General features: G+C 44.3%; 1 protein-coding gene across 1 annotated transcript; it reads left to right on the top strand.

The window, feature by feature from the left end:
* The first annotated feature begins 726 nt into the window (after positions 1–726).
* Positions 727–15,556, top strand: LOC134078671 (immunoglobulin superfamily member 3-like). The gene is made up of 13 exons (XM_062534774.1): positions 727–1,069; positions 3,448–3,825; positions 4,285–4,701; positions 4,930–5,328; positions 6,085–6,465; positions 6,676–7,050; positions 7,283–7,648; positions 9,827–10,240; positions 10,506–10,895; positions 11,082–11,489; positions 11,851–12,234; positions 12,533–12,910; positions 13,660–15,556. Exons 1-13 carry the CDS (start codon positions 1,003–1,005, stop codon positions 13,839–13,841), a joined length of 4,539 nt encoding a protein of 1,512 aa, XP_062390758.1. The 5' UTR covers positions 727–1,002; the 3' UTR covers positions 13,842–15,556.
* Positions 15,557–27,251: the final 11,695 nt, after the last annotated feature.

Here is a 27,251-nt window from a genome sequence, read left to right as displayed (position 1 = left end):
GGGTGCCGTCGCATATATCTGCTTGGCCCCCTTCCAAAAAATGTGCTGAAGAATTGTGAAGAGTGTGTTTCGTTTTGTGATACATTGAGCAGATACTAAAAAAAACAAAACTAGGAAGGACTCCAACATTGCATGATACTTGACTGGCTGGTTTGTACATTGATCGAGCCAACACTGAACATACTTGTGTTATTTTAGGTCTAAAAGTTCATGTGCCACACATGTTTTCATGTTATCAGCTCATGCATGGAAAGTGGACACTTTGATGCAAAATGTCCTTTCTTCTGCAGGCTGTGGTCATCTCTCCAGTGTGTTATCTGGGGAACTGAGCCCCATGGCACTTACTGTAGGTACACAACCTGTCCTTCCAGTTGAGCTCCAGAGGCTGACACAGACCCAGCATTCATTAGCCAGCCAACCAATGTACAGCTACATATATATCAGTTCATCAATACATACCCAAATGTGTCGCATGGAAACTAAAGCATATAGTGCATCCTTTTTTTGCAAAAGCAAGCAGGTCATAGACGCCTGCTTCCTCTGTGGTGAAGGCTGTCTGTGTCTATGTGTCTATCTGTGTGTGTGTGTGTGTGAGTGTGTGTGTGTGTGTGTGTGTGTGTGTGTTTCTGTGACATGAAGCCTCTCCAGAGACAGCAGGAAAACCACATCTTCCTCTTACAACACAAAGTGCAGCTGCACTCATCGTACCGTCGGACAGACCAGACTGCCGCGCTGCAGTCAAGTCAACGTCGATACTAAAAGTAAATCTCCTGGCTTCAGGTGCTTCGTATGGGCCAAGCCTTCGGGTGTGGCTTTGTGTGTACACACACTTTCTCTTTTGTGATTTTTTTTTGTGTGTGTGTTTGCGTTTAGAGAGGCACCGCAGTGACCCACCTCTGTTGCGTAGTCAGCCAGGTGTGGCTCTTGTGTAGGTGTGTTTGAGAGTGCGTCTATGAGTGTGTTGGTGGAGGCTTTGCCTTGGGAGTGACTCGGAGACCCGGGATGGAGTCTCAGGTCCACATGTGGCCATTCTGTCACCTGCTGTGCCTGCTGGGACTGCTTCAGATAGGTAAGACACCGACTCTCTCTCTCTCTCTCTTACACACACACACACACACACACACACACACACACACACACACACACACACACACACACACACACACACACACAAACTCTCTCTATCTTTCATTTCTCTCTCTCTCACACACACACACACACACAAACTCTCTCTATCTTTCATCTCTCTCTCACACACACACACACACACACTGGGCTGTATGAAAGGCTATATACGGATACTGTGGTAAAGTTAAAGTTAAAACAGCACAGCAACCTTTTGTTTTACCATGTATGTAGTACTTTAGGTATGTACAGTAGGTGTACCAAGAAAGCATACTGTAGGTAAATTCCATCACAGCTCACATACTGTAATGTGTATTGAGAAGTGTATGACATGGTCTCCAAGATGCTAAATCCTTGTTTTAAATATAAGATGGTTAGTTCTTTCAAATGCTATCAAATGGAAAGTTTCATGTGGAAAGCTGGTGCATGTTAAAAGCAGCAACTCTACCCTGTAAAAGAGGAAGAGGTATCACCATGGTAACAAAGTCCCGTTTAAATCATTTTGAGAATCAAACAGCCACATGTTTCAGTTAGACTTAAACACTTCAGCTTTGTACTACATCTTGTATAGCTTCTACAAAGACACTGCAATTACAGTAATAATAGGCCTACTTCATTTATATGTACAAGTACAATACATATCCTTGTGTGAAAGAACTAAAACAAATGTGAAGCTGTCTGAAAAGGAAGAACTCATCTCTATTACCTAATCTTTGAAATCCTTATTGAAGCGTGCCGTTTATCATGTCAGGGTTGATGTTATTTCCAAGAGTTGCTGGGTCTCACTGGACTTGAGAAGTTTTCACATTTGGTTTCTATTGATTTGCACAAGGATGCACATCTTCCCTATTTCTGACAATGGAGGAGTTTAGGAAGGATAACTTGTGTTAAAAACCAAACAAACATATAGGCTACCTCTCCTTCGAAAACTTCACCTGCAATCTTCATCTAATGCAAAATTACTTCTGCACAGACAGGCCATAGAACAGGGATGTACTGTTTGTCTTCATCTTCGTCTTTTGTGTGTCAAGGTTGTTCCTCACTATGACAAATGCGCTGAAGAGAAGCATGAGACTCTTGGTTAGGAAGTGTTATACTGTACAAGTAGATGATCACAAGATTCAAGATTGCAAAAAGTGCTTCTAAAAGAAGTGTAAACTTGTGATGTGGTGAGAGCCAATTGTGTCCTCAATTATTTGTGAGTGAGCTTAGTACTAAGTTTATACTGTGTATATGAAAGGGTTGTGGTATTTTGTCCTACATTTGCTCACATCACTGCATTTTACCACAGTATTTTCTAGCAGAGTGTCTAAGGACAGTTGATCAGGTGTAAAAGGATAAAGCATATGTTTATCTAGATACAAAAGTATCACAACATTATGCATTTGAGCAATCAGCATTTCTAGTTTGGAGATGGGGGATGATTCTGGTCCAGAAACAACTCACATCCGGCCTTTCAAGTGCTGATGTTAAAGGAAACATTGTTTGTTGGCTTCAAAAGAAGCTATATTTCAATGTGGCTAAGGGTTGAACTAGCTGACTGTTCCCCTCTCTGCTTGCAATGGCCAAATACAGGAAATGGTTGTAGCGCACAGTCGAATTTCAACATTAGCATCATTTGTATATCACAATTGCCCTCATTGACTGTGCTCCTGTCCCTATCTAGCAATATACTTGGAATACGTCTAAAGATGTTGGCTTATCAGAGCGAAGCCAATCATATCTGTAAAATGTAATGTCAAAATACAAGCTCAGTTGCGATACAAGTCTGCCCCCCCCCCCCCCACACACAATTACAATAAAACAAAAACCTTGCAGATTTCACAAAAGCATTCCAGAAAATTATAAGATAAGTTTTATATTTGAACCAGACAGAGTATTAGAACACATTTCTGTGTGCTCCAAGGTACAAATTGCAGTCACTTCTATTGCACCAGAGTATGACTAGCATACAATGCTAATTGTACCAGGGTGCAAATAGCCTTACCCATACATTTTACAAATGCGTATTTTGACGTCTGCAGGTGTTCTGTTTATCACAATACGTCTGTTTAGTCTTCCTCTCTCATTGGTGATTGGTCTGACATGTTTCTTGTCAGAGGGAAAAGGTTATGAACTGTGGGTTTCCAGACTAGATCTCCCGGAAAGAAGATCTAGGTGGGCCTACAGACCTACAATTACTATAGAACAAATACAAAGGCAGTTTGTATGTCTCCAAATGTTTAAAGTGACAAGATGACAGTGCTCCTGACTGAACTGCAGAATTAACCAATGCATTCTAAAAACAGGAAGATTCTGATGATGATTTGCTTTCCCATGTAGATGTTGGCCAGGCGCAGCGCATGGTGACGATCCAGGCTGGCCCGCTGTACCGAGTCAAGGGCTTTCCCGTCGCTATTACCTGCAGCGTCAGCGGCTTCAAGGGCAAGGATGAGCAAGACTTCAGCTTCTCGGCCTACCGGGCCACCCGGCCTGACCAGGAGATCCAGATGATCAGCACCGGGGATGAAAACTTCGCCTACGCCGTATTCTCGTCACGGGTCCGAAGCAAGGACATCTGGATTGAGAGGCAGTCGGGGTCATCTGTCGTCTTCCACATCAACAATGCTCTTCTGGAGGATACTGCGGAGATCGAGTGCCATACTCCGAACACAGATGGCAGCTATTGGGGAACCTACAGTGCTAAAACATCCCTGAATGGTGGGCTATCTAATTAATTACTTAGTATTTTCATTGCAACTTTTTATTTATTTTTTTGTAAATATATTGTACAATTCCCTCTCCACGCAATAGAATAGTGCTACAACCAATCATCTTCTTGTTTTCAAGTAGCAGGATGGTGAATTCACGCTTAGTGGTCGCTACTTATGGTTGCAGGTCAGTGCAATAAAAGCAATGACTGCAATGTTTTGCAAATGACCGACTCATAACTTACACAGTTATGTAAAGTTGTTATGCAAAATTATGTGTCATGTGAAATTTCAACATCATTGAAGTAATCAACAAGTAAAACCAGACATCTGTAACAGATTAGTGAATAAACAGCAAAAACTGACCACGTTTGCTCTACCAACCAGCATCGTTGTTTGTATCTGCTGTGAACAGAGATTTCTGCTTAATTACTGAATAGCATTTCTCTGATCACTGTTCCATCTTCAGTGGTGGAGGACACTCTGGTCACCACCTATTCTGGACCCAGCCCCGTGACTCTCTTTGAGGGGGACACCCTTCAGCTGGAGTGCCAGGCCTCCAGCCAAACCTTCCAGCATACCCACTTGTCCGTCACCTGGCTTCTCCACGCCAAAGGCGAGGCCGAACCCCGTCCTGTCATCAGCCTGGACCGTGATTTGACGGTGCGGCCGGGGGCTGGCTACGAGGAGCGCTACAAGTCGAGGCAGGTGGTGATCGAGAAGGTGGAGGAGACCCGGTATCAGCTGCGCGTGGCCAAAGTGCAGCAGGGTGACCAGGGGAGCATCTTCTGCCGGGTCCAGGAGTGGATCCAGGACCCCGACCGCTCCTGGGTCACCGTCGCTAAACGAGGCGCTTCGCCCGCAGACGTGGTCGTCAAAGCTGTCGGTGAGACTTGTGGCCTTCCTTTTTGCTGAACTCTCTCTCTCTCTCTCTCTCTCTCTCTCTCTCTCTCCTCATGTGGTATTCAAATCTTCTACATGCTGATTGTGTGTTTGATAAAAGACATGGGTCTGTGTTCTCTGTGCAACATGTGAAGCGCTTCTGCTTTAGAATGTGTGTCATGGCATGTCATAGTGAATATGGATCGTCTCATCATACTTCCTGTTTCACCAGATGTGGCTGCAGACTCTTTCGCTGCTAACATCGACGTGGCCAAGGCTGATCTCCAGGAGGGCGAGGCTGTGGAGGTGCGCTGCAGCGTCCAGACCCAGAAGCTTCCGGAACTCTTCTTCACCGTGGCCTGGTTCAAGGACGAGCAGGAGCTGGCGCGCGTGGGGCCGCTGGGAAAACTGACCGTCTCATCCGCCTACGAGAGGAGGGAGCGCGAGGGCGAGCTACGGGTGGCCAAGACCACGGAGAAGGACTACCTGCTGACCCTCCGTCCAGTCAGGGCGGAGGACCAGGGGGCGTACCAGTGCCGGGTGTGGCTGGAAACGAGGGGCCCTGGTGGGGTGTTCAGTCAGGCTCAGAGCGAGCAGTCCCAGTCCCAGCAGGTCACCATCACTCCTAAAGGTCAGAAGCCAATTCAGCATGTAAACATTAAATATCTACAGATTTTTTTTTTTTTTTGAGATGTTATCTTGTTATTTCAAGATCATATATCTCGTTATTTCAAGATAATATCTCATTTCGAGATAACACACCTATATAAAAAAAATAAAATAAAACAAATATATATATATTTTCATCTCCAAATAATGAGATAATATCTGAAGAAAAAAAAATGTGGAAGATTTTTTTATTATTATTCTTTTTTTTTTTTACATATGTGTATTATCATATGTGAATAAAATCTAAAAAAAAAAAATATTCTCTTGCGGTTCAGGGCTTCCGTAAATATCAAAATAAAAGCTCTGTGGCGAATCAGCCTTTAATTTGCTATGTGGTTTTCAAAAATGCTAGAACGTCATGAACGTCTTCGACAAAAAATAAATAAATAGAATCTTGCATACAAAAGCATATAAGGGCATGTTATACAATAATTTAAATGTGTATGACATAATAATATAATTTAATATAATATAATTTTAATATAATTAATTTCACAAGTCACTATCACTGCTGTAATGCATGTCTACTAAGTACAAACAAGTGTGCAGAATACATTTTACTAAATGTAGTTTGCTGAAGCTTGAATTACTTGTTTGAGACCACAGACATGCTATTTGGAGAAATGTTGCGATAAGGGCATGCAGTCAGTCTGAGAACCTTGTCAGCATTGGCCGTAAGGCAATAGCAAAGTAAACCATGTCCTCTTTCCTTTCCCAGCGAGTGGACTGAGGGTCTCCATGGTACCAAGCCTGAGTGTCACTGAGGGGGCACCTCTCATCCTGTCCTGCAACGTGTCCGGGCCGCACGGCGAGCTGTCCGTCGCCTGGCGACACAAGACGGTCTCACAGGGCAGCTCGTTCAGCGAGGTGGTCAGCCTAAGCCGTGAGGGTGTGATGGAGCTGGCCCCAAATTTTCGCCAGCGGCAGGCGTTGCGGACGTTCCGATCGGCTGATGGCATTGTCGTCCTGGAGATGGGTGAGGCTGGGGTTGCGGATGCCGGCGTCTACGAGTGCACCGTGTCCGAGTGGAGCGGGAGCAATGGTGGAGAGAAAACGGCCAGCCAATCGCAGGAGTGCTCTGTCCAAGTGACGGCAATTGGTATGATCAAAGATTCTCAAACACTAACCAACATAGAGTTCTGATTTAACCCCCTCAACAATACTGTAAATATAAGATAAATACATGAATGAATACATAACTAGCATCAATAATCACCCATTGACATGCTGTTTGTTTTTTTTCAATCATGCAGAGATTTTATGTACATCATCATTTCATGCCCTTATGACACCTGTCATTTTCCCTTAGATGAACTGGTAAAAGTGGCCTTAAAAAGTCGTACTACCAACGTGGAGGTGAACAAAGAGATCAGTCTTCTGTGCCGTGTGGGGGCCCCCAAAGTGCCTCTGTCTGTGACCTGGCAGTACCTGCAAACTGCATCCTCTAAGCCGCAGATGGTGGTCTCGTTGAGCCACACGGGGGACATAGCCTGGGGCCGCGAGACCGAAGGGTACCAGCTCAGCACTGTCGTGAGTGAGGAAAACACGCAGTACACACTGGCCATGACCAAGGCAAGCCTCCACAACACGGGCCTCTACAAGTGTGAAGTGGGAGCTTTCCTGAAGCAAACGCAGAGAGCCAAGAAGCTATCAAACCCTCTGGGTGTGAATGTGCGGAAGCCAGGTACAATGTGAAAGGCCTCATTCAGGAAGTTATACAGTATGTAGAACAGCATTCATACAGGAAGTATACAATGTGATGTTCCCGTGTGTGCTGTTGTGTTGTTTCCTGCTATGCAGCAAATATGGTAATTGGAGATTAGCTCATAGCAACAGCATGTTGTACATTTGGGCAAAGTTTGTGTATCTCTTTTGCTCTTTAGAATGACAATCATTCATTCTTCTCTGTATTGCAGCCAGCAAGTTATCACTCACCCCCTCCTCTGCCCTGAGAAGCGTCGTCAACTCTGACATCCAGGTGTCGTGCGCGGTTTCCGGGGCAACCTCCAACTCCTCCCGCTTTAACGTCACCTGGGATGTGGGCGGCCGCGTGGTCGCCAGCAGTGACCTTGACGGCGTTGTGACGCTCCACGACGCGGGCAAGAGGACGGGCACGAACACGCTCCCGGGGCCGAAGTTCGAGCTGGCGCTGCGACAGACAGGTGCCAGTGACAGTGGCGTCTACACATGCCAGGTGCAGGAGTGGCTCCAGGACCCCTCTGGGGAGTGGTACTCCCTCCCGCCCAAGACCGCTACCGTGGAGGTGACGATCAGCGAAAAACGTAAGTACTGTACGCGCAGGTGCAAGTGTTGTTTAGTTTGCAGTGTGGGACCGAAATGCATGACAAATAAGAGGAAATGTTAATGAGAATAATGAGGAACAAGTCCAGAAGAAGTGACCGCATAAAAAAACACTGCACTGGACACAAGGGAGGGGCAGAGATAGGGATACAAGGGACAGAAAATACATGAGGTAAACACAGGAGCACATGGCACAGGACACAGGAAGTAAACAAAGACAGGACAAGGCAGGACAAGACAGGACAAAACAGGACAAGAGCCTTACAATCCAAATTGGGAGCATAGGTTCAAAGTTAATACAGGATGCCAAGAACAAGAATAGCAAAATCCTTCTATGAGGTGTAGCAGCACCACACATTTTTATTTTTCTTTGGCCTCATTTTATGATTGTTTTGAGGTATATTCTTATAGACCACTTGGTTGTTTGTGTATGGTCTTCAAATTTGCTTTCATTGTGTGTGAAAAAAAAAGTGTTCAGCAAGCACGCACAGGCAATGAATCTGAACTGGATCCAGAGTCAAAAACTAAAATCATAACTATAAAGAAAGACCGTGCACAAATTGCTCCAAACAAATATATTATTTTGATCCGTGACGATTTATTATGGTCTTCAAATTCGCTTTTATGGTGTGTGTGTGTGTGGTCAGAGAGAGGGACAGACAAACCGGTCATTCTGCTGACTCATGCCATTGCACTGTGGCAGAATGAGCACCCACTGCAACTTTTGATTCCTCTATCTCATTTCTGCTTTTGTGGGAGTGAGATTGCATTTTTGAGCCATTGTGTCCAGAAATTAGTCTTATAATTTAAGGTTCAGACTCGGGGCTCTGTGAGGCATGTGCAAAGGGTAAACAAGTTAGCAACAATAATAACGATATACAATAGGATAAAGAACAACAATAACCAGAAAATGCTTCCAAGGAACTGCAAAAGTGTGCTTGCCCAAGTGCGGTTCATCAACTGGAGCAGATGGTGAAATATGGTTCGTTGAACTAGACTTGGTCCAAGTATTCCAGCGGTACATCATTTTACAAAATTGGGTGTACAGGTCAAAGTGCATTTACGTACATTACATATACATCTTTCCTGGTTCCGGCGAGACCTTGGTCAAAGGGCACCAAATGATGTGTGCTCTTGCAATGGAGTCCAGAGTCCCTGTACCAAGTTTTGTTTTGAGAAATGAGAGTGTTGCTTAGATATGAGCGAACTTGCTGTGACTGAAGCGCCCCCTAGTGGTTGAATGTCACCACATTTATTGTGTGTACCAAGTTTGGTTTCTATATGTGAAAGCACTCTTGAGATATGCATCCTGAGGATGGGATCTCAAGTCCATGCACCAAGTCTGGACTTCATACATCAAAGCCTTGCTGAGATATGAACTCACTTCCTGCTTGGCGGCTTCACGACTGATTTTGATGGCTGTGAACATTGTTGAAAATCAAAAAGATTTTCCATGTACGTCATGTTTTGTGAATATTGGACAAAATACCTCTGAAAATCCAAAATCTTTTTGGCACCTTTTGTGAAGCTTGGTCCAAGGATCATGGACGTCAAAGATTTACATTTTGTGAGGCATAGTCTAAAGCAGTGGTTCTTAACTGATCTGGATTTGGAACCCACAATTTCACATGTTCATAATATTGTGACCCATATACCTTTTTTAGCGTTCAAGCCGAAGGATATGGTGAGCTACCCTACATGTAAGACACGCAATGTACCATGTACAATGGACAAGGGTCAGTGACGCCATCTTCTCGAGCAACTTACACCGCTACTGACCAGACCTTCCAGTGTTGGATCGGTGGCGATATCTCAAAAGGTCTGGGGGCAGGAGCTGGCCAAAAAATAGCGAGACGGGAATAATGATACAAATGTGTGCTTGCATGACGGATAGCAATAAGTGTGCTGCTCTCAGCAACCACGCTTAATAAGACCAGTATGTGGATATAAGAGATAACAATTACAGCATAAATGTGTTTATGATGAGTTAGCACATCACGATAGGATACGTCAAAGTGGCTACATACATAAAATTTAACTGAATTTTACTCAAAAGTAGATCTGCCAGAAGGAACTATTTGAGATCCCTCCCTTGGTGACGGGCATAATGTAGTAGTTTGGTTATTAACAAAGATCAACGTCTTCCTCTGTTTCTTCAGCCAGTAATTTCCGTCTGGACAAAGCCAGCACTCAGACAAAAGAACGTGAAGGAGGGCAGGTTGACCTCACCTGCAGCATAATCTCTGGAGTGGACGACCCTTCCTCCCACTTCTCCCTGACCTGGTACTTCCAGAGCCCCAGCACAGGATCCGACTCCCCCACCTTGACCCTTCTCACATACAGCCAGCAGGGAGACCTGACTTATGGTGACGACCCTGCTGGTCTGCAGTCCAGGCTCCGGTTCTCTAGGACCGACCCGAAAACCTACCGCCTGACCGTGGCCAACGTGGAACCGGGAGACAGCGGGAAGTACTGGTGTGGGGTGGAACAGTATCAGCACGGGTGCACCGGGGTCTGGGAGAAGAAGGGCTCAGGCGAAACAGGGGTCACCCAGGTCATCGTAGAGCCGATAGGTAAGATTCTTGGATTTGTCTCGTCTTCATTTAAATAAAATGTACAGTTTCTACAGTACTTGTCCTTTAGTCAGTATGTAAAATAGCATAAGCTGTGTATGGAGTATTATGTAGAATGTATATTATGATGTATGGCATATATACATAAACCTATGGAGATAGCATATAGCATATAACAATATGATATATGCTTTTATAACTATATAATATAACATACAGTATAGCAATAACTCATCTTTGCTTTGAAACTTGAAATGCTCCACAGCGGCCTCACTGGATCTTCAGAAGACCAGCAAGAGTGTGACTACTAAGCCCCAGGATGGCTTCAACGTGGACTGCGTTATCGAATCCCGTTCTAGCGACCGGTCGGTCTTTGAGGTCACCTGGTCCCGAACCCAGAACAAAGGCATTAGCCAAATGGTCTTCAATGCCAGTCGGGACGGTACCTTCCGTGCTATGGACTCACCGGCAGGTGGCCTGATGCTCAAGCGACCCACTCCCATGCAATTCGACCTCAAGTACCTAAGTGTGGGGCCCTCAGAAGTGGGCATCTATTCCTGTCATGTGACAGAATGGCTGCTAATGCCTGACAAAAGCTGGAGGAAACTGGCTGAGAACCGCTCAGGAGAGCTTAACGTAAACATCCAAACGGAAGGTAGACGCAGAGCATAAACAAATATGACACTTAGTCATGGGTAATGATATAAATGTACAACAGAATGATTGTACTAGTACAAAACCTCGTATTAAGTGAGAGGACAACATTAAATATTAGTTTTACGGTAACATTATGCACTATCATGGCTAAACCATAATTTTCTGTGTCATTCTGTCTGCCTAGTTAAAAGTGATTTCAGCTTGAACAAGACATCAAGGAACCGTGAAGTGACCGAGGGTCAGAGGTTGGACCTTGAATGCAGCGTGCAGACTGAAGGCTCTGACCCGTCCTCTTCCATCTACACCGTCACCTGGCTGTTCCAGAGACTGGGTTCCGACGGTTCCGTGGCCCTGCTGACACAGATGTTTAACGGCCACCTAAAGGTCCACGAAGGATACCAGGACCGGCTCCGGTTCTCACACCCCACTAAGGACACCTTTGGCCTGAGCATCCTGACGGCAGTGCCCTCCGACAGCGGAGCGTACCACTGCAAGGTGGAGGTTCGTCAGCATGCCTGCGGTGGCGATGGCCAGTGGAAGACTGTGGCCTCTGACCAGTCAGGAGTCATCACTGTCAGTGTGGGCGAGCTGGGTACGACAAATCTGATCCCTTCACTGTCACAGCATTGTCGTCTGAGGCTACAACATGCCTCAGTTTTCAGATCATGTTTTTTTTTTAATTATTTTTGTTTAAGCAGTCTTTGTTTATTTCTTCAGATGCCAGTTCTTAGATTTCTTTTCAGTGTCTGAGGGCTCTTTGGCAACAAATTCAAATATGGCTTCATGTTCTGCTTGCTTCTAGACCAAGATGTTTAGTTTGACCTTAAAATGGGCTTGTGTGAAGTAAATCTTAGGCACAAAGATATAACTTGATATGCACTGCAGTTTTTGTGACAACACAGTTTCACCTTAAATAACCGACTGTTTTTTTGTCATTGTTGTTTTTTAAACAGAGGGAAATCTGCTTCTGGATAAACGAGACCGCCTTCTCAATGTGACTGATCTTCGAGCCGGGTTTAACGTCGATTGCCACGTCACCTCAAAGTCCAGTGAGGAGTCACTCTTCGAGGTCACCTGGTTCAGAGGTGAAGACAAGAAACAAAAGAAGGCCATATTCAGATCCGCAAGGAATGGCACCTTGCAGAACTTGGACAAAGACAGAAAGGGCCTTGTGTTTGCCCGGCCAACACTCACACTCTTCACCTTGACTGTGCCACTCGTCGGGGCAACGGACGCCGGTCAGTACTCATGCGAGGTGGCGGAGTGGGTCAAGACGGTCACTAACACTTGGAAGAAGATGGCAACAGACCAGTCTGGGAAATCCACCGTGCTCATAGGTAAAACAAGGCACCCTGCACACCTGTACAGCATATTAAGGCACATTATCAAATGTTGCCATATATTTATTGAGCAGATGTTTTGATACAGGATACAGTGGTTTATGTTTATCAGTAGTCCACAGTGTTTCCTCTCTGTGACTTGACACCGTGACCTTAAAACAAACTTAACTGGTTCAGTTGCCAGACATCATAGACTACGTACGTTCAGCTCACCCACCTCATTAAGACACAGAACACTAGCAACCTGAGACAAAAGGCAGTTCTGTGTTTTTTATTATTCTTATTTTTTAAACAGCGAAAAATCTGCATCTGGATAAACAAGACCACCTTCTCGATGTGACTGACCTTCAAGCCGGGTTTAACGTCGATTGCAACATCACCTCAAAGTCCAGCGAGGAGTCACTCTTCGAGGTCACCTGGTTCAGAGGCGAAGACAAGAAGGAGGCCATTTTCAGATCCGCCAGGGATGGCACTCTGCAGAACTTGGACAAAGACAGGATGGGACTTGTGTTTGCCCGGCCAACGCTCACACTCTTCACCTTGACTATGTCGCATGTCGGGGCAACGGACAGCGGTCAGTACTCATGCGAGGTGGCGGAGTGGGTTAAGACGGTCACTAACACCTGGGTGAAGATGGCAACAGACCAGTCCGGGAAATCCACCGTGCTCATAGGTAAAACAAGGCGCCCTACACACCTGCACAGCATATTTAGGCACATTATCAAATGTTGCCATATATTTATTGAGCAGAAGTTTTGATAAAGGGTAGAGTGGTTTATGTTTTAGTTACATTATGGTTTGTATAATAGTATTGTTTTGTTATAATTTGTCTATTGATAGAATTTGAAATTTATTTTGCTATTGTCCTTAAATTTAGCAATACCATGCTTTAGTTATTATTATTATATATAATTAACTGAGTGACTTATTTGATTGCTATTCTCATTTCACTGTTTTATTTCTCATTAGGTTAGTGCTTAAAATTATTGTTTTACTGATAATATTACTATTCTCCCTAGTTTGTAATTGTTCACTGTTAATTTAATTTGTATTGTTATTTATTTGTATGTCGCTTTGGACAAAGGCGTCTGCTAAATAACCATAGCCATAGCCATAGCCATAGCCATAGCCATAGCCATGTTTATCAGTAGCCCGTATTGTGTCCTCTCTGTGAATTGACACCGTGACCTTAAAACAAACTTAACTAGTTCAGCTGCCAGACACCATAGACTATGTTCAGCTCACACAAAAAGTACACTGTACAGTATTTTGTACACTGTACAGATGTGTACTGTGTGTCTACACCAGAATAGCCCCAACAAGGTAGCTGCGTACACCACACACACACACACACACACACACACATACACCATCATCATCATCATCCTCCTCCTCTGACCGCTGTTTGCCTCTGTGTTCCAGCTGCTCCTGTGGCAGGCTCCCCGGACGTCACGATTCCCGTGTGCGTCGTCATCATGTTGATTCTGGCCGCGGCCGTGGTGTTTCTGGCCGTGAAGTTACGCAAGACGACCGTAGCTCAGAAAGAAAACAAGAATTCCCTGTGGGCCGAGAACAACCCACTGAAGCCAACAACCGAGGCCTGAGAGGTACGTCGGGGCTCAAGATGCTGAGGACCAGGCCGAAAGGTTTTTTCAGACACGGGGCGCCAAAGGCAGAAGCAGGGATGTGAAATGTCGAAAGCTTGGTCTTATCTCGGAGGTGGACACATGGTACCATTCCTTTCATGAGACTTCTGCTTGCCTTCTCAGACAAGCTGCGATCATATTTGGACTTGTAGCTTAAAACAACAATTTTGCACCACTTTTTTTTTCAGAAAACATATTTTAATTTTTTGCTCCTGTGGACAGACATGCCTTTATCTGTATTCGAGAACATCAGTGTTATGACGTACAATTGCCAAAGAACTAGGAGAATGGGGAAGTGTAATTGAACTGCGGAAGGAGTTGCCACAGCATTTCAGATGATATCTATCACAGTTTGTGCCTTGGACTGTGGAGAACAGTGCCTTATGCTTGCGTTGCCTTGTGATTTTGAAACCACTGCATTTCATCACCCCCCCCCCCCCCCCCCCCCCCCCCCCTGCCCCCTCTGTCGTGTTGGGGGGAACTAAGACTGCTGTGATCATCTCCATCACCACCAAGGCTGCATTTGAAGGATAGCAGAATGCAGCACTTTCTCAGATGAGTTATGTGGGTCCTTCCCATACCTTTGAAGTGCACTTGTTGGTTTTTATATGTTTTTTTTTTATGTTTATTTCCAAGTTTCTGCGGGGTGCTGCTGTAAAGAAGAAAGTGGGTAAAACTTCCAGTGAGGCGGCAGAAGTAGTATACCTATGGTATTTTGTGTGCTAGTTAGCGAAGAGGCCAAGTATTTCTCCGATTATTATTAACTGTTTAGAGTCGCAAAGCTTTATGATAGATTACGAAGCTTAGAGACATGTGCAGTAACATATACAGTAACTGGACTAAGCTAATTTAGTGACTTTTTCAGGCTAAATCACAGTGTTCCTGCTGATGATAGTACAGTTTTGATCGTCTCCCAAAAGATGATAAATCAAAAAGAATATGTTTGAAGATGGATAGATAGATAGATAGATAGATAGATAGATAGATATTTTATTGATCCCCAAGGGGAAATTCAAGAATGAAATTCAATGAAGAACTTAAACTAAAAAAAAAAAAAAACTCTCAAACACATCCCATTCTATAGTGAGAAGTGGAAGTTGCTACCATTTTTGATGCAAGGCCTCATGGGATGTAGGAAACTTGTGGCTACAGTAGTTTTAGATTTATTGTAGTTCGTCATGTTACTTGTATCAGTCATAATGACATCCTATAATGACTCACGCCTCAGAGACTTTCTAAATACCTCTTTAAAAAAAGAAAAGAAAAAACACCAAACAGCAATCAGTGCCAAACTCCAGTGCACACAAACTTTTGGTGTAATTGTGGTGCTCTGTGTAGCAACAAGGGGCATATGGATGGAATAAGATTTCTTGAATGGCTGATAACTAAACATTTTCTGTTAGTATGGTTTTTACAAGCTGCTACTCAATAGATGTCTATGACCTTCTTTCATTATAAATTGCTTTATTGCCTATTTGTCTTATCATTATACAGCATACATACTTGTTGCTTAAGTGTTATTATTCTTCTCCTTCGCATAGTCTATTTTTTTACTAGGATTTAAAGAGTGAAAACATTTGCACATGATCCTTAAAAACATATTTTGTACCAAATTGCTGTTAATGAAAATTAAAAAAAATCTTTGCCTATGCCATTAGCTTTTGAGAGAACTACTTTGTTTAATGTTAAAGTCCACACCCCCTTCTCACAGTGCACTAGTGGCTGAACAATTTGGGTTGCGTGATTGAGGTACATTGACTGACGGTTCTTATAAAGCAGGAAGTTGATTGTGGTGATTGCCGGCTGCCTATTTCCGTTTGACTGTCATCACACTCGTGCTTCAGGGAGCTGTGGCTGACAAATTGTGTCACTTAAGAGGACACCTTGTCACGCAGCTGAAAGGAAACGAACGGGACAGCGGCTGTTTTTTGTGCAATTCTAGAGTAAATAAGTCACTGCAGCCAGCAACTACATTTTCCTGTTTTTTTTTTTTTTTTTTTTTTTACTTCACCATTGTAACTCTAATGTAAAAACAAATACACTTTAGATGGAAGACATTCCCTCCCCGGGCACCCGTTGTTGCGTTCCCTCACAGGCGAAGTAGCCAATCTTGTAACACTTAAATAGGAGCCCTCTGGCGAAACATAAGGCACTTATGTTCGGTCTGATGCGTTGAGGGACTCCAGTGAGGTGGGCCAACCCATTACGATCCACACCAGTAACGCTCCAGAGGAAACCGACCACACTGAAGATCCCGCCCGCTCCCCCGCCACTCCTGCGCAATATCGCTGCTCCTTCCTCGGCCGCCGCCGCAGCCACTGTCATGCAAGAGGGCCCGGCCCGTGTGTTGCGTGTGTCTGGGAGCCCTTGCGTCATGCTCTGTGGCCCGGCTCATTGCTTCCCGAGGGAGGTGTGATTGGGAAAGGGGCAACAGGAGGCCTGGTCTGGGGCCATCTCTCCAGTGTGTAGTGGTAATGGGGCTTTTATGTTGGCTCCTGCCGGCAGGTCGCATATTTATTCATGAGGGAGCTTTTTGGTCTGTTTGCCGTTGTGCTTTTTTTCTTGTTTGTTTATGGGAGTGCAGTGGCTCCAGTTACCAAGGTTATTGATCCCAAGACGACACAGATATGCTTTGATGCATGAAACTAAAACAAATACAACACACACACATAATGTACACACACACGCACACACAACTTGTCACACAGTCCATATACCTCACACACACACACACACATTCTTTCACACACACTCCACAGTACTCTGTCTTTGTCTCTTACACAAATTCTGTCACCATCCCTTGCTCACACACACACACACACACACACACACACACACACACTTGTCGGACTGAGCTCATATTCTCCTGCCTCACCTTTATGAGATGTCTGAACAGTAATTCAGGCTCTCATGATTTTTTCCTTCATTTGGCCATATTGCTGTTTAATGAGCACACAATGATCTAAGCCGTCCCTCTGAGTCAGCTGTCACACCCACTGCACCTCCCTCATACACACACACACACACACACACACGCATGCACGCGCACACACACACACACACACACACACACACACACACACACGCACACACACATATACACACACACACACACATACACACACTGCACCTCCCTTGCTCTTGCTCTGACACTCACCGCTCCGGTAATCAACTAAGCATATTGGACCTACGTGATTGGTGATTACATCCTCCTCTGACGGCCATTGCAGCTCAAGTGTGTGTATGTGTGTGTGTGGGGGGGGGGGGGTTGGGTGGTTAGCTAAGGAGTTGAGTGTACAGTATGTCCGTGTGCGCCAAAAAGTCGGCCATGTTCAGCAGCCTGAACTCTGGTTTTTGTACACAATCAGATAATAGGATGAACAAAGCAAAGACCGCAAAGCTGCAAAACGTCTGCAAAAAAACCTCACACTAGCTTTTGATGCAGACTGCTAGTCCCCACACTTTCATTCGTTGGTGGATGGGGTGACTCATGATGTGATTGCATGTCTGCACCACAGTGACTCTAGCAGAAGCATGTACTGTATCCGTCATGTACTGTACAATTGTGCTGCTTTATTACATGGGATCTGTAATAAGATCTGAAATAATCGAGAGTCCAGATTCAGATTCAGATTCAGAAAACTTTATTAGTCCTCCAAGGGGTAATTCGGTTTACTGCCAACCCGTCCATGAGGGGGTTAAAAGGCTGAAAAGTTGAAAAGTTTGTCCTCCATCCATCCCAATTTCCAGCTATAGCTAGGCCAAGCAGTGAACATGTGAAAGTGTGAGAGGAAGCAGAGGTGTGTGCGTTTTATTTTTTTGGGGGGGGGGGGGGGTTGCTGTGAGAGTTCAGTGGTCTCCCGCTCACAGTAACTTCTCATTTTGTTTGCGGTCCTGTCCAGACAAAAGAAAGGGGAGTTATTGCCCTCTCTCTCTAAAGTAAAGTAAAAATAAACCCTCGTGAGGAGATCTAGTTCCTGGTCTTCTGTTCATGGTCTGCGGTGGATGCACAAATAAAACAAAACAAAAAAACTTTGCAGAAGTGCATCGAGGCCAAAGTTACAGTAGCCTATATAAGTAGTATATGGGGGAGTGAGAGACTACTTTAGTGATTGGCTAAAGACTGACAGAAAGAGGAGCAGAGAGACAGAATGAAGACAGAGCAAACACCCTTGCAAGATGAAAGAGGTGATGGATGTGTGTTTGTAAGAGTTGCCCATTGTCTGACAACAGTGCCATGTGACAAGTACGCCGGGATGTGAATCACATTCTCACATTTAATGGCGTTGCTCCTTCAGAACCAAACCGTCACATGACAATGGAGACACGGAATGACCAGACAGATTGGTTTGGTTTGATGACGGAGGTGTACTGTTCAACATGCTGTTCCACTGTCTCCTGCAGTAGACTGTTCTGACAAATAGATAGATTGAAAGATATTTATTGTCCACAAAGAGAAATTCATATTTCTGTACCTATATGCTGCTACATTGATTGACAGGCGAGTAAATAGATTTTTTTGCAAATAGCTGTCCTCAGTTGCTTCAGAGAAATATATATTTGTTATTACAGTGCCACAAACAACACAGAGATTTAGCTTGGCTCCTCACATTTTTTTTTTTTTAAAGTACATGTTTTGGGCTTTTTTGCCTTTATTCATACAGGATAGTAGAGAGAGACAGAAAGTGAGTGGGAGAGAGAGACGGGGTGGGATCGGGAAATGACCGGAGGTCGGAGTCGAACCTGGATCCCTGTGGGTACTCGGACCCGTAAATGGCACGAGCGCTGTGGCCTGTTGTGCCACAACGCCCCCACGCTATTCTATCTCAACAGCAGCTTAGCCAGGGATGGGCAAACATATATCAAAATGTATTGTCATACATTTTCATATTTTTGATACAAAATACAAAGTAATTTTCCTCAACCCAATAAAATACAAATAACAACAACAAAAAAATATTTCGCATTTTAAATGTATTTTAAATACATGTATCACAAATACTGCCCAGCTCTGATCTTAGCCATCAAGGGCTGCTGTTGTGTAACCAGCTAGTGTATAAGTACTGGCACAAATGTGGTAGAATTCTAGTGTATAGGTACTGGCACAGATGTGGTAGGATTCTAGTGTATAGGTACTGGCACAGATGTGGTAGGATTCTAGTGTATAGGTACTGGCACAGATGTGGTAGGATTCTAGGATGCTTCAGTTTGTGAGCAGTTGCTGTGGACTGTTGGCATGCACAGCAGTACTACTGTGACAGTGCTCCCTCTGTTGACTTTTTGACCTCTGTCTTCCTCGTGACAATAGCTTCTGAATCCAAAATGGCTTTACTATTTATATTTCTATCTAGCCGTCTGTCTGCGTAGTTGTACTACATGTGTACATTTGCATTATTTTGTATGTATGTGTGAATGTATGTATGTACTGTATGTACAGTATGCATTGTAAGTAGGCTACTGTATATGTTGACTGTCTCTTAGTCTCAGCGTGAGATTTTCCATTGTGAATAGTTGCTTTGTTTGTGTATTGTTGCCAAGTGCAGTGCCCCCACCACCACCACCGTGCCCCCTACACCACCACACTGACCCCATTCTCCATCCGCTGCTCCTCTCTCCGCTCATCCTCTCTCTGTCTCCTGAGCGCTATAGCTGCTGCTGCTGCTGCTGCTGCTGGGGTGGTGAGAACGGGTCATCAGGGGCCCGCCACACTGGCTACGCTACATGACACATACTGCTGCTAACGACGCCTCTCAGGAGGAGCATTCAAAGAAGATGTTCCACTTCAAAAGATATCAGTCACCTCTTCCTGCCTCGAGATAGCACCTCAAACCCCAACTCAGTGACCTCTGTTTCCAACCTCAAGAGGAAGTCACGTCTCGTATGAACAATGAAGGTTCATCACTTCTTTAAACTGCATAGCACTATTAGTGGACAGATACATATCTGTGTACCAATCTTTGGACACAGTATTCATTAGATTAAAAAATCCTACATATCGTAAGGTCAAGTGCATTTCTTACATGGGAGCATTTTGATATAGATGTTAAATAAGTCTGAATTCAAAAAAAGAGGCTTTTACTGTATATGTAGAAGAGCAGTGCAAGCATGATACACTCACCTGTTCCCAAATCCTCTCATTCTCTTATCCAGCGTCCTCCTCCATTCATTACCTGTTTTTGGCCAACGTTCGTGTCAGCATATGTTTGGATGTTTCCTCTACCCAAACAGTGATGTCAAAGAGAGCTTCCCGGCCTTCCAGCACACAAAAATAGATCCCTCTTCTCAAGCAGTATTTTCAGTTTGAGCAGGAACAGAAAACACCATTAACCATAAACCACCATTAGTCTTGTCCTCAGCAATGTCTGCTTTTGGATGCACTCTGTAAGAAATTGTTGTGAAACAGCGCCATCTGTTGAAACAAAAGGGAAAGTGAAAGATGCCAATCATAAAAGGAACAATATACATTAAATACGCTTTTAAATTCATTCATAACATTTCCTTAGATGCTTTTGTTAATCTGCAAGGAGTTGAATGGTTTCCTGTGACATGGCTCCTTTTGCCTTTCCTGAACATTTGAGTAATAATAAAATCAAGTTATGTGTGATATTCGGGGCCGGTTTTGGAGGGTTTTTTTGTCTCTCTCTCTCTCTCTCTATCTCTCTCTCTCTCTCTCTCTCTCTCTCCCTCTCTCTCCCTCTGTTTGTGTGTGCGCGTGTGCGTGTGTGTATGTTGGACAAACTATTTAATGCAAGTTTTGTTACTGTTGACCCTGGATGGTTAACCATCTCATTAATGACTCTTTTTAGGGAGTATACTATTATCTATTTATCTATACATTTATTTATTTTACATATTTATAATAAAAAATAAGGTGCAGTGTTTTCGGGAGCTTCTCTGGTGCTCAGCCGGCTAATTAAAAAGTTTGTGCCACAGGAGACTTGAGAAGGTGAGCACTACCGGCCTTTAGTGATACAGCACAGCAAAGTCTTCCGTTCAAATTAAGCTCCAGTCTCTGAACGGCTAACACACAGGAGATGTTTCATCTTATTATTTTAGATGTTTTATCTTCTGTACACATGCCATGGTGGATAATGTAGATGAATAAAGAGAAGAGATTAGACATACTGTAATGGTGGTTGGGGGTGGGGGAAGTGGGCAGGGTATGGTTTATCAGAAATGCTTTTTATTTTTGTATTTTAATTTATCTCAAGAAAAGAGTTTACCCAGCGAAAATATCCTCTTCTTGGTGAATCTTAACTTGCCAAAAATAGCAGAATTGAAATGAAAAGAGCCTTTGGGTCGCTATGACTTCTAATTAATGAAAATGTCAGAGGTGTCTTTCCAAACAGCTCCTCATCTGGACTGGAGTCGGCCCTCGGTTGGCTCGACTGGCAGATAATGAACAATTGACACGGAGCAGATGCTCAGAGAGACAAACTTATGAAATCAGGGGCACAGATCCACCTAGTGTTCGTTATGAGAGGAACAGAGCAGCAGAAGTTCACACAACAAACACAACAAAGCTGAAAACGTTTAGGGTGACGAATAACGCAAGCTACAGACTAAACGAGCTACTGCCTTGGCCAGTTAAAATGAGTATGCAGGAAAGAATGGATAGAATAGACGACAAAAAAGGTTTTACATTACAGTGGATGAAGAAGAGTGAAGGATGAAGAATCGTGTTCTGAAGTCATGAGTCTCAGTCACCTTTCATCCAACAAGGAAACTGCACCAATTGAACCAACATGAGGGCTGTCTGCACAAATCTTCCTTTTACATGTAAATGTCGTTTACAGTATGTTTGAATATTAGCATTGCATGATGTTCCTCAAGTTTACCTTCAACAACACTACAATCACTGATTGTGGAAGATAGATGATTCTTCTAACAATGTTGCTACACACTATTACTTATTTCTCAGTCATGGAATAGGAGCTTAGCAAATAATGCGTCTCTGTACCCAATATAAACAATCTCTTGTCTGAGTTGAGGACTGCAACTTGCCAGATTTCTTGGCCTGGCCACTGGGAACACCATAAATATGAGCCTTCCTTCCCTCATACTTGTGTTGTTATCGGTGTCTATCTATCAGATAGCCATTTCCTCTGGTATGTTTTATAACCCCGCAATTCCACCCCCTCCTTCTGCAGGGGCAGCAATCGGCCAATCTCTGGGCACGGCGAAGCAGGAGTCGCCGAGGTGAGGGGAAGTGAGCAATATTGTTGGGAGAGAACCAATTACTTTATAGGATTCTCAACCTTGGAACACAGTTACAGTATGTGTCCCATTTGTAGATGGAGTGAGATGCTCCCACAAGATGAGAAAAGCACATCTAGACGGGTCTAAGGCAAAGGAATGAAGGAAATGGAGGTCGGAATTTGTTCTGTGTCCACTACTTGTAGATTCCTAGCAGATATAGCAAGGCACTGTCCGTGAAGACATGGAGCTGGGCTCACATACCGCTCTAACCAAGAGGCTAGAATTCTGAATTTGGGGTTTCTGACCACGGATGGCTCTGGGAATGCGTATCCTGTATACCTTTATTCTCTACACAACAACACGTTGTTGAAAATGCACTCCAGTCGTTGATTAACCCCTAAAAACATGTTTATATCACATATTTAATGTAAAGCTAAATGTGGTGAGGATGTGAAGTCCTTCTGCATTGGGCTATTAGACTTTGATGATTTTGGAAGTAGTGTTCAGCCATAGTGCAGTTATGTAATGTACAGAAAACAGTTGTAGAGTATTGTCCAATTACTTTACCATTTCCCATAATGATGTTGTAAATTACAGTAATGTACTGGACATAACTTATCCAGAAGTACTATGTTACACCGCAGATGTCCCAGCCATTGCTAGCAGTGTATCTCATCATTTACACTTCAAACGCCGTAAAAGGAGAAGATTCATGAAGAGATCAGAAAAGCCTCTTGCTTATTGCTGGCTACATTATGATCATAGAAGCAACTTACACAGCACACCTCTAATTAATAATCCACGTCTCAGTGGTAGACTTCATCCTCCCTGAGGCTGGATAACACGAGGAGGATGACGACGAGGAAGAGTAGGAGGAGGAGGAGAGGTGGTAGTAGTAGGAGGAGAAGGAGGAGGAGGAAGGGTGGTGGTACTGTAGGAGGAGGAGAAGGAAGAGGAAGAGCAGTAGTAGTAGGAGGAGGAGGAGGAAGAGAAGAAGAAAGAAGAAGAGGAGGAGGAGGAGGAGGAAGAGGAAGAGTGTTGGTAGTAGTAGTAGTAGGAGGAGGAGTGAAAGCGTGGGAGTGAGCATAAACAGCCTGGATCCTGCTCTTGTCCCATTAATAGTTAAATATGACCCATCTGTGAAGGCAAAGGAGTCTCTCTCTCTCTCTCACACACACACACACACACACACACACACACACACACACACACACACAAAGCAACTGTTCTTCTGTCTGTTCGTTTATAGAATGGAATACAATCCCCAGTTCACAAAAGAAAACAAGCAAGGCATAAAACTACTGCGCAATATTGCTATAGGAAGACACCGTCTTGTGTTTAAGGGGAAGTGAATTTTGAAGTGATCTGGCTATACCCATGAAATCAAGAAAAGTAATACTTGGGGTGTTTTGCAAATCTCTGTGCTGTGGAAAAGGGCTTTGCGCGTTATTGTTTTGGAAGTGAGAACTCTCCAGACTCCATGGCAGGAGTAGGCAGCGATGGGGATTCTGTAACACATCCAGCGTTTCGAAAAACCTCGCCTCGTCTCCACTCTCTTTCAGCCCACTCCGGTTACCATGGCAATGTCTGATAAAGCAAACAACGTACATTCCATTTTTGGGAACTGTCATGAGCATGCCCATGGAAGAGGAAGAAGAAGAAGAAAACACATGCCCTCAAACATGTTAAATGTTGATGGAGAAAAAAAGAATGGACTGGTTGAACTTTACAGTACTTTTTTAAAGGACAAATTGTTTATGACTGTACGTAGGCAGCATACTGGCATGGATTGATGTAAATGGCATTTGACAATTTCTCAAGGGTACTTGGTGATGATATACAAAGTCTAGAGAGAGAGAATCTATCTTTAAATAGGATTATTTTTGTTTCACTTTATGCACATCTCTCTCTTTCTCTCTTTTCTCTCTCAATCTTTCTGCCTAAGTCCATCTCTTTCACACCCACTCTCTCCTTCTCCATCATTCGTTCCTTTTCCCCGTCTTGTACTCCGTCTCTGTCCCTCCCGTGTTTCTCTCCCTCCGTGCCTCTCTCCTCTATCCTGTCTTCCTCCTACTCAGAGAGCTGGATGTATGGCTGTGTGGGAGAGGAGGGGTTTATCTCTTGATCTGGGTCTTAAGCCTCCCTCCCTCCCTCATGCCTCTCCTCTGGGACAGGGGTTAGATTTGAGCTGATCGATTGTAATAACACAGTTTTATACACACAGACACGCACACACACACAAACATGCACACACACACACACACACACGCACACACACACACACACACACACACACACACGCACGCACGCACGCACAGGCACGCAAGCACGCACGCACACACACACACACATACAGACAGATGCACTCACCCACTTATACTCAAACAAACACACATCAATACACATTCACACACTACACAGAGGCAAACCCACACATGCGCAGACACACACTCACACTCACACACACACACACACACACACACACACACACACACACACACACACACACACACACACACACACACACACACACACACACACACACAGGGGCGCCTGCAGCTATAAATGTTATGATATGCACTCCCATCTAGCCCACTGCGTCCGTGGGCTGTCATTCCGTCTTCTGCTCAAACAAAAGGTGTGCATGCATATAGTTCTGCATTAAGTTGATTTTGATAAGGTGTTTAAATAGCCTGTCACACCATTAATGGGATACTGTGCAACGTTTGGAGGTTATGTATAGGCCAACTTGGTGTGTGTTCACAAACAGAGCAAATTCTCTCTTGATGATGAGTAGCCTATGGTACGCACAGTGCGTACGGACGTACTGTATACCTGCAGTGCCTGCACAAACACACACACACACACACACACACAGAGACAGACACATACACACACACACACACACACACACACACACACACACACACACACACACACATACACACACACACACACACACACACACACACACACACACACACACACACACACACACACACACACACACACACATAGAGACAGACACATACATACACACACACACACACACACAGACACACACATGTATACAGACACCTACACCAAAGTACACACACACACACACACACACACACACACACACACATACCTACACACACACTCACACACAAACAGGTGTGCTGCGTGTCTCTGATTTTCTCACAGTCGCTGACGAACAGGTACTGAACCAGATAAACAAACACAAGGGACCCCCAGGCACTAAATCCCCCTCTACTGCGATATCAGCGACTTGTGTGCACGTCAACCTGCCGGTATGATTTTAAGCGTGTCTATTTTGAAGAGGACGCGGGGCCCGGATCCAGTTGCACGTAGCTGTCCGTCTTGCTGCCATGGAAATGAGAGGCAGCCCATAGTAATAACTTTGGCTGATCCAGGGCCACAGATAACTCAATTTGGCGGCTTTCAGCATTATGAGAAAAGGGCCATTGTAATAACACGTGCTGAGCCCACTGCGCACAGAGGGAGAGGGCACTTTTAAGAACTTAAGCCAGGCTGGAGATTAGGTGAACCAACTAACGGGTATTGATCTGGCTGTACAAACACAACACACACACTTACATACACACACACACACACACACACACACACACACACACACACACACAAACACACACAAACACACACACATATACATACTGTATACACACGCAGAAACACACACACATACACGCACACACACATATATACGGTGGGCCTATATGTACAATCACATACCCACACACCAATAAATAGGCAGCATATTGTTTATGTAACCTATAGTGAGTGAGGCTATGTGTATAGGTGCAGGGGGTCCCCTGTATAGTGTGTGCATATAGCGGTAAGCACACACGCACACAGACATACACACACACACACCAATGGGTCCCCTGTATAGTGTGTGTATAGCGGTAAGTGTGTTTGGCCAGAGCTGCTGAAGTGGCTGTGGAGGTGCAGCCCCAGCCGCATCCACTGCTCCCATAGGCCCCCAATCACACGCGCTGAATGGAGAGTGACAATGCAGAGCGAGCACACATACATTATTCACTGTCAGCACAGCTGCTCTGTCATGGCACACACACATACACACACACACACATAGAGAGACACACACACCACATCCAATGTTAACACAATGCATTTGGATGAAATACAAAATGTGTGTATGGTGTGTGTGTGTGTGTGTGTGTGTGTGTGTGTGTGTGTGTGTGTGTGTGTGTGTGTGTGTGTGTGTGTGTGTATGTGTGCATGTGTGCGTGTGTGTGGGTGTGTGTGTGTGTGTGTGTGTGTGTGTATGAGAGAGAGAGAGAGAGAAGGATGAGATGAGTACTTGCATATAAGCAGAGAGATGATGTGTATGCAGGTCTGTATGTATAAAATAAAGTGCTGATATGAATGAGAGGCCAAGGCTGTGAATACTAATTCTCTTTACCGCATCCTGTAACTGGCGCATGTTAATGTATCTATCTATCAGATTTAACCTCTACAGTATAACCCCGTGAGAGGGTGGAGAAAGTTAGAACCTGTCATTATGGATGCAGATTACTTTGTGAATGTTTGAAATGGGATGTAGCGTAGCATGAAGCACAATTGGTTGAGTATGTTCTTACTAACGGAGAATAACAGATAGATAGATAGATAGATAGATAGATAGATACTTTATTGATCCCCAAGGGTAAATTCAAGAAGAGGGTAGTTGTAAAGGAAGTTGATGATATGGCACACAAATGCCAAAACTAGGACTTTTACAAACAATTTTGCCGTACAATTTTGCCATGTAGATCAAGGACACCTTAAAAGCCTTACTGTGCGTTCAGACCAAGACCGTCAAAAGCGTCAAGAGCGCCGGAAATCATTCATTTTCTATGGAGAGTCGGCGTTACCGGCGTCAAAAGTGTTCTGGGCATGAGGGTGGCTTCATGGGCTTCATGAGCTTCACGGGCGTCAAAAAAAAGTTGAGCCTCAGTTAACTTTATGGTAATGAGCTATGATACGGTTCAGCGTCAACTAATCAGAATGTCAAACTCGCAGGATTGCTGCTTGTGGTTTGTTCAAATGTTTCACGTCATGGCTTTGACGCTTTCGGCACCGAACTGGGTTGAGCGTCGAGCTATGAGCTTCACCAGCGACTTTGACGCTTTTGACGGTTTT

The sequence above is a fragment of the Sardina pilchardus genome, chromosome 4 (genome assembly GCF_963854185.1).
Source record: "Sardina pilchardus chromosome 4, fSarPil1.1, whole genome shotgun sequence".
NCBI classification, from domain to species: Eukaryota; Metazoa; Chordata; class Actinopteri; order Clupeiformes; family Clupeidae; genus Sardina; species Sardina pilchardus.
Note: the sequence above shows the minus strand (reverse complement) of the source record. Positions and strands in the feature narration are given on the sequence as shown.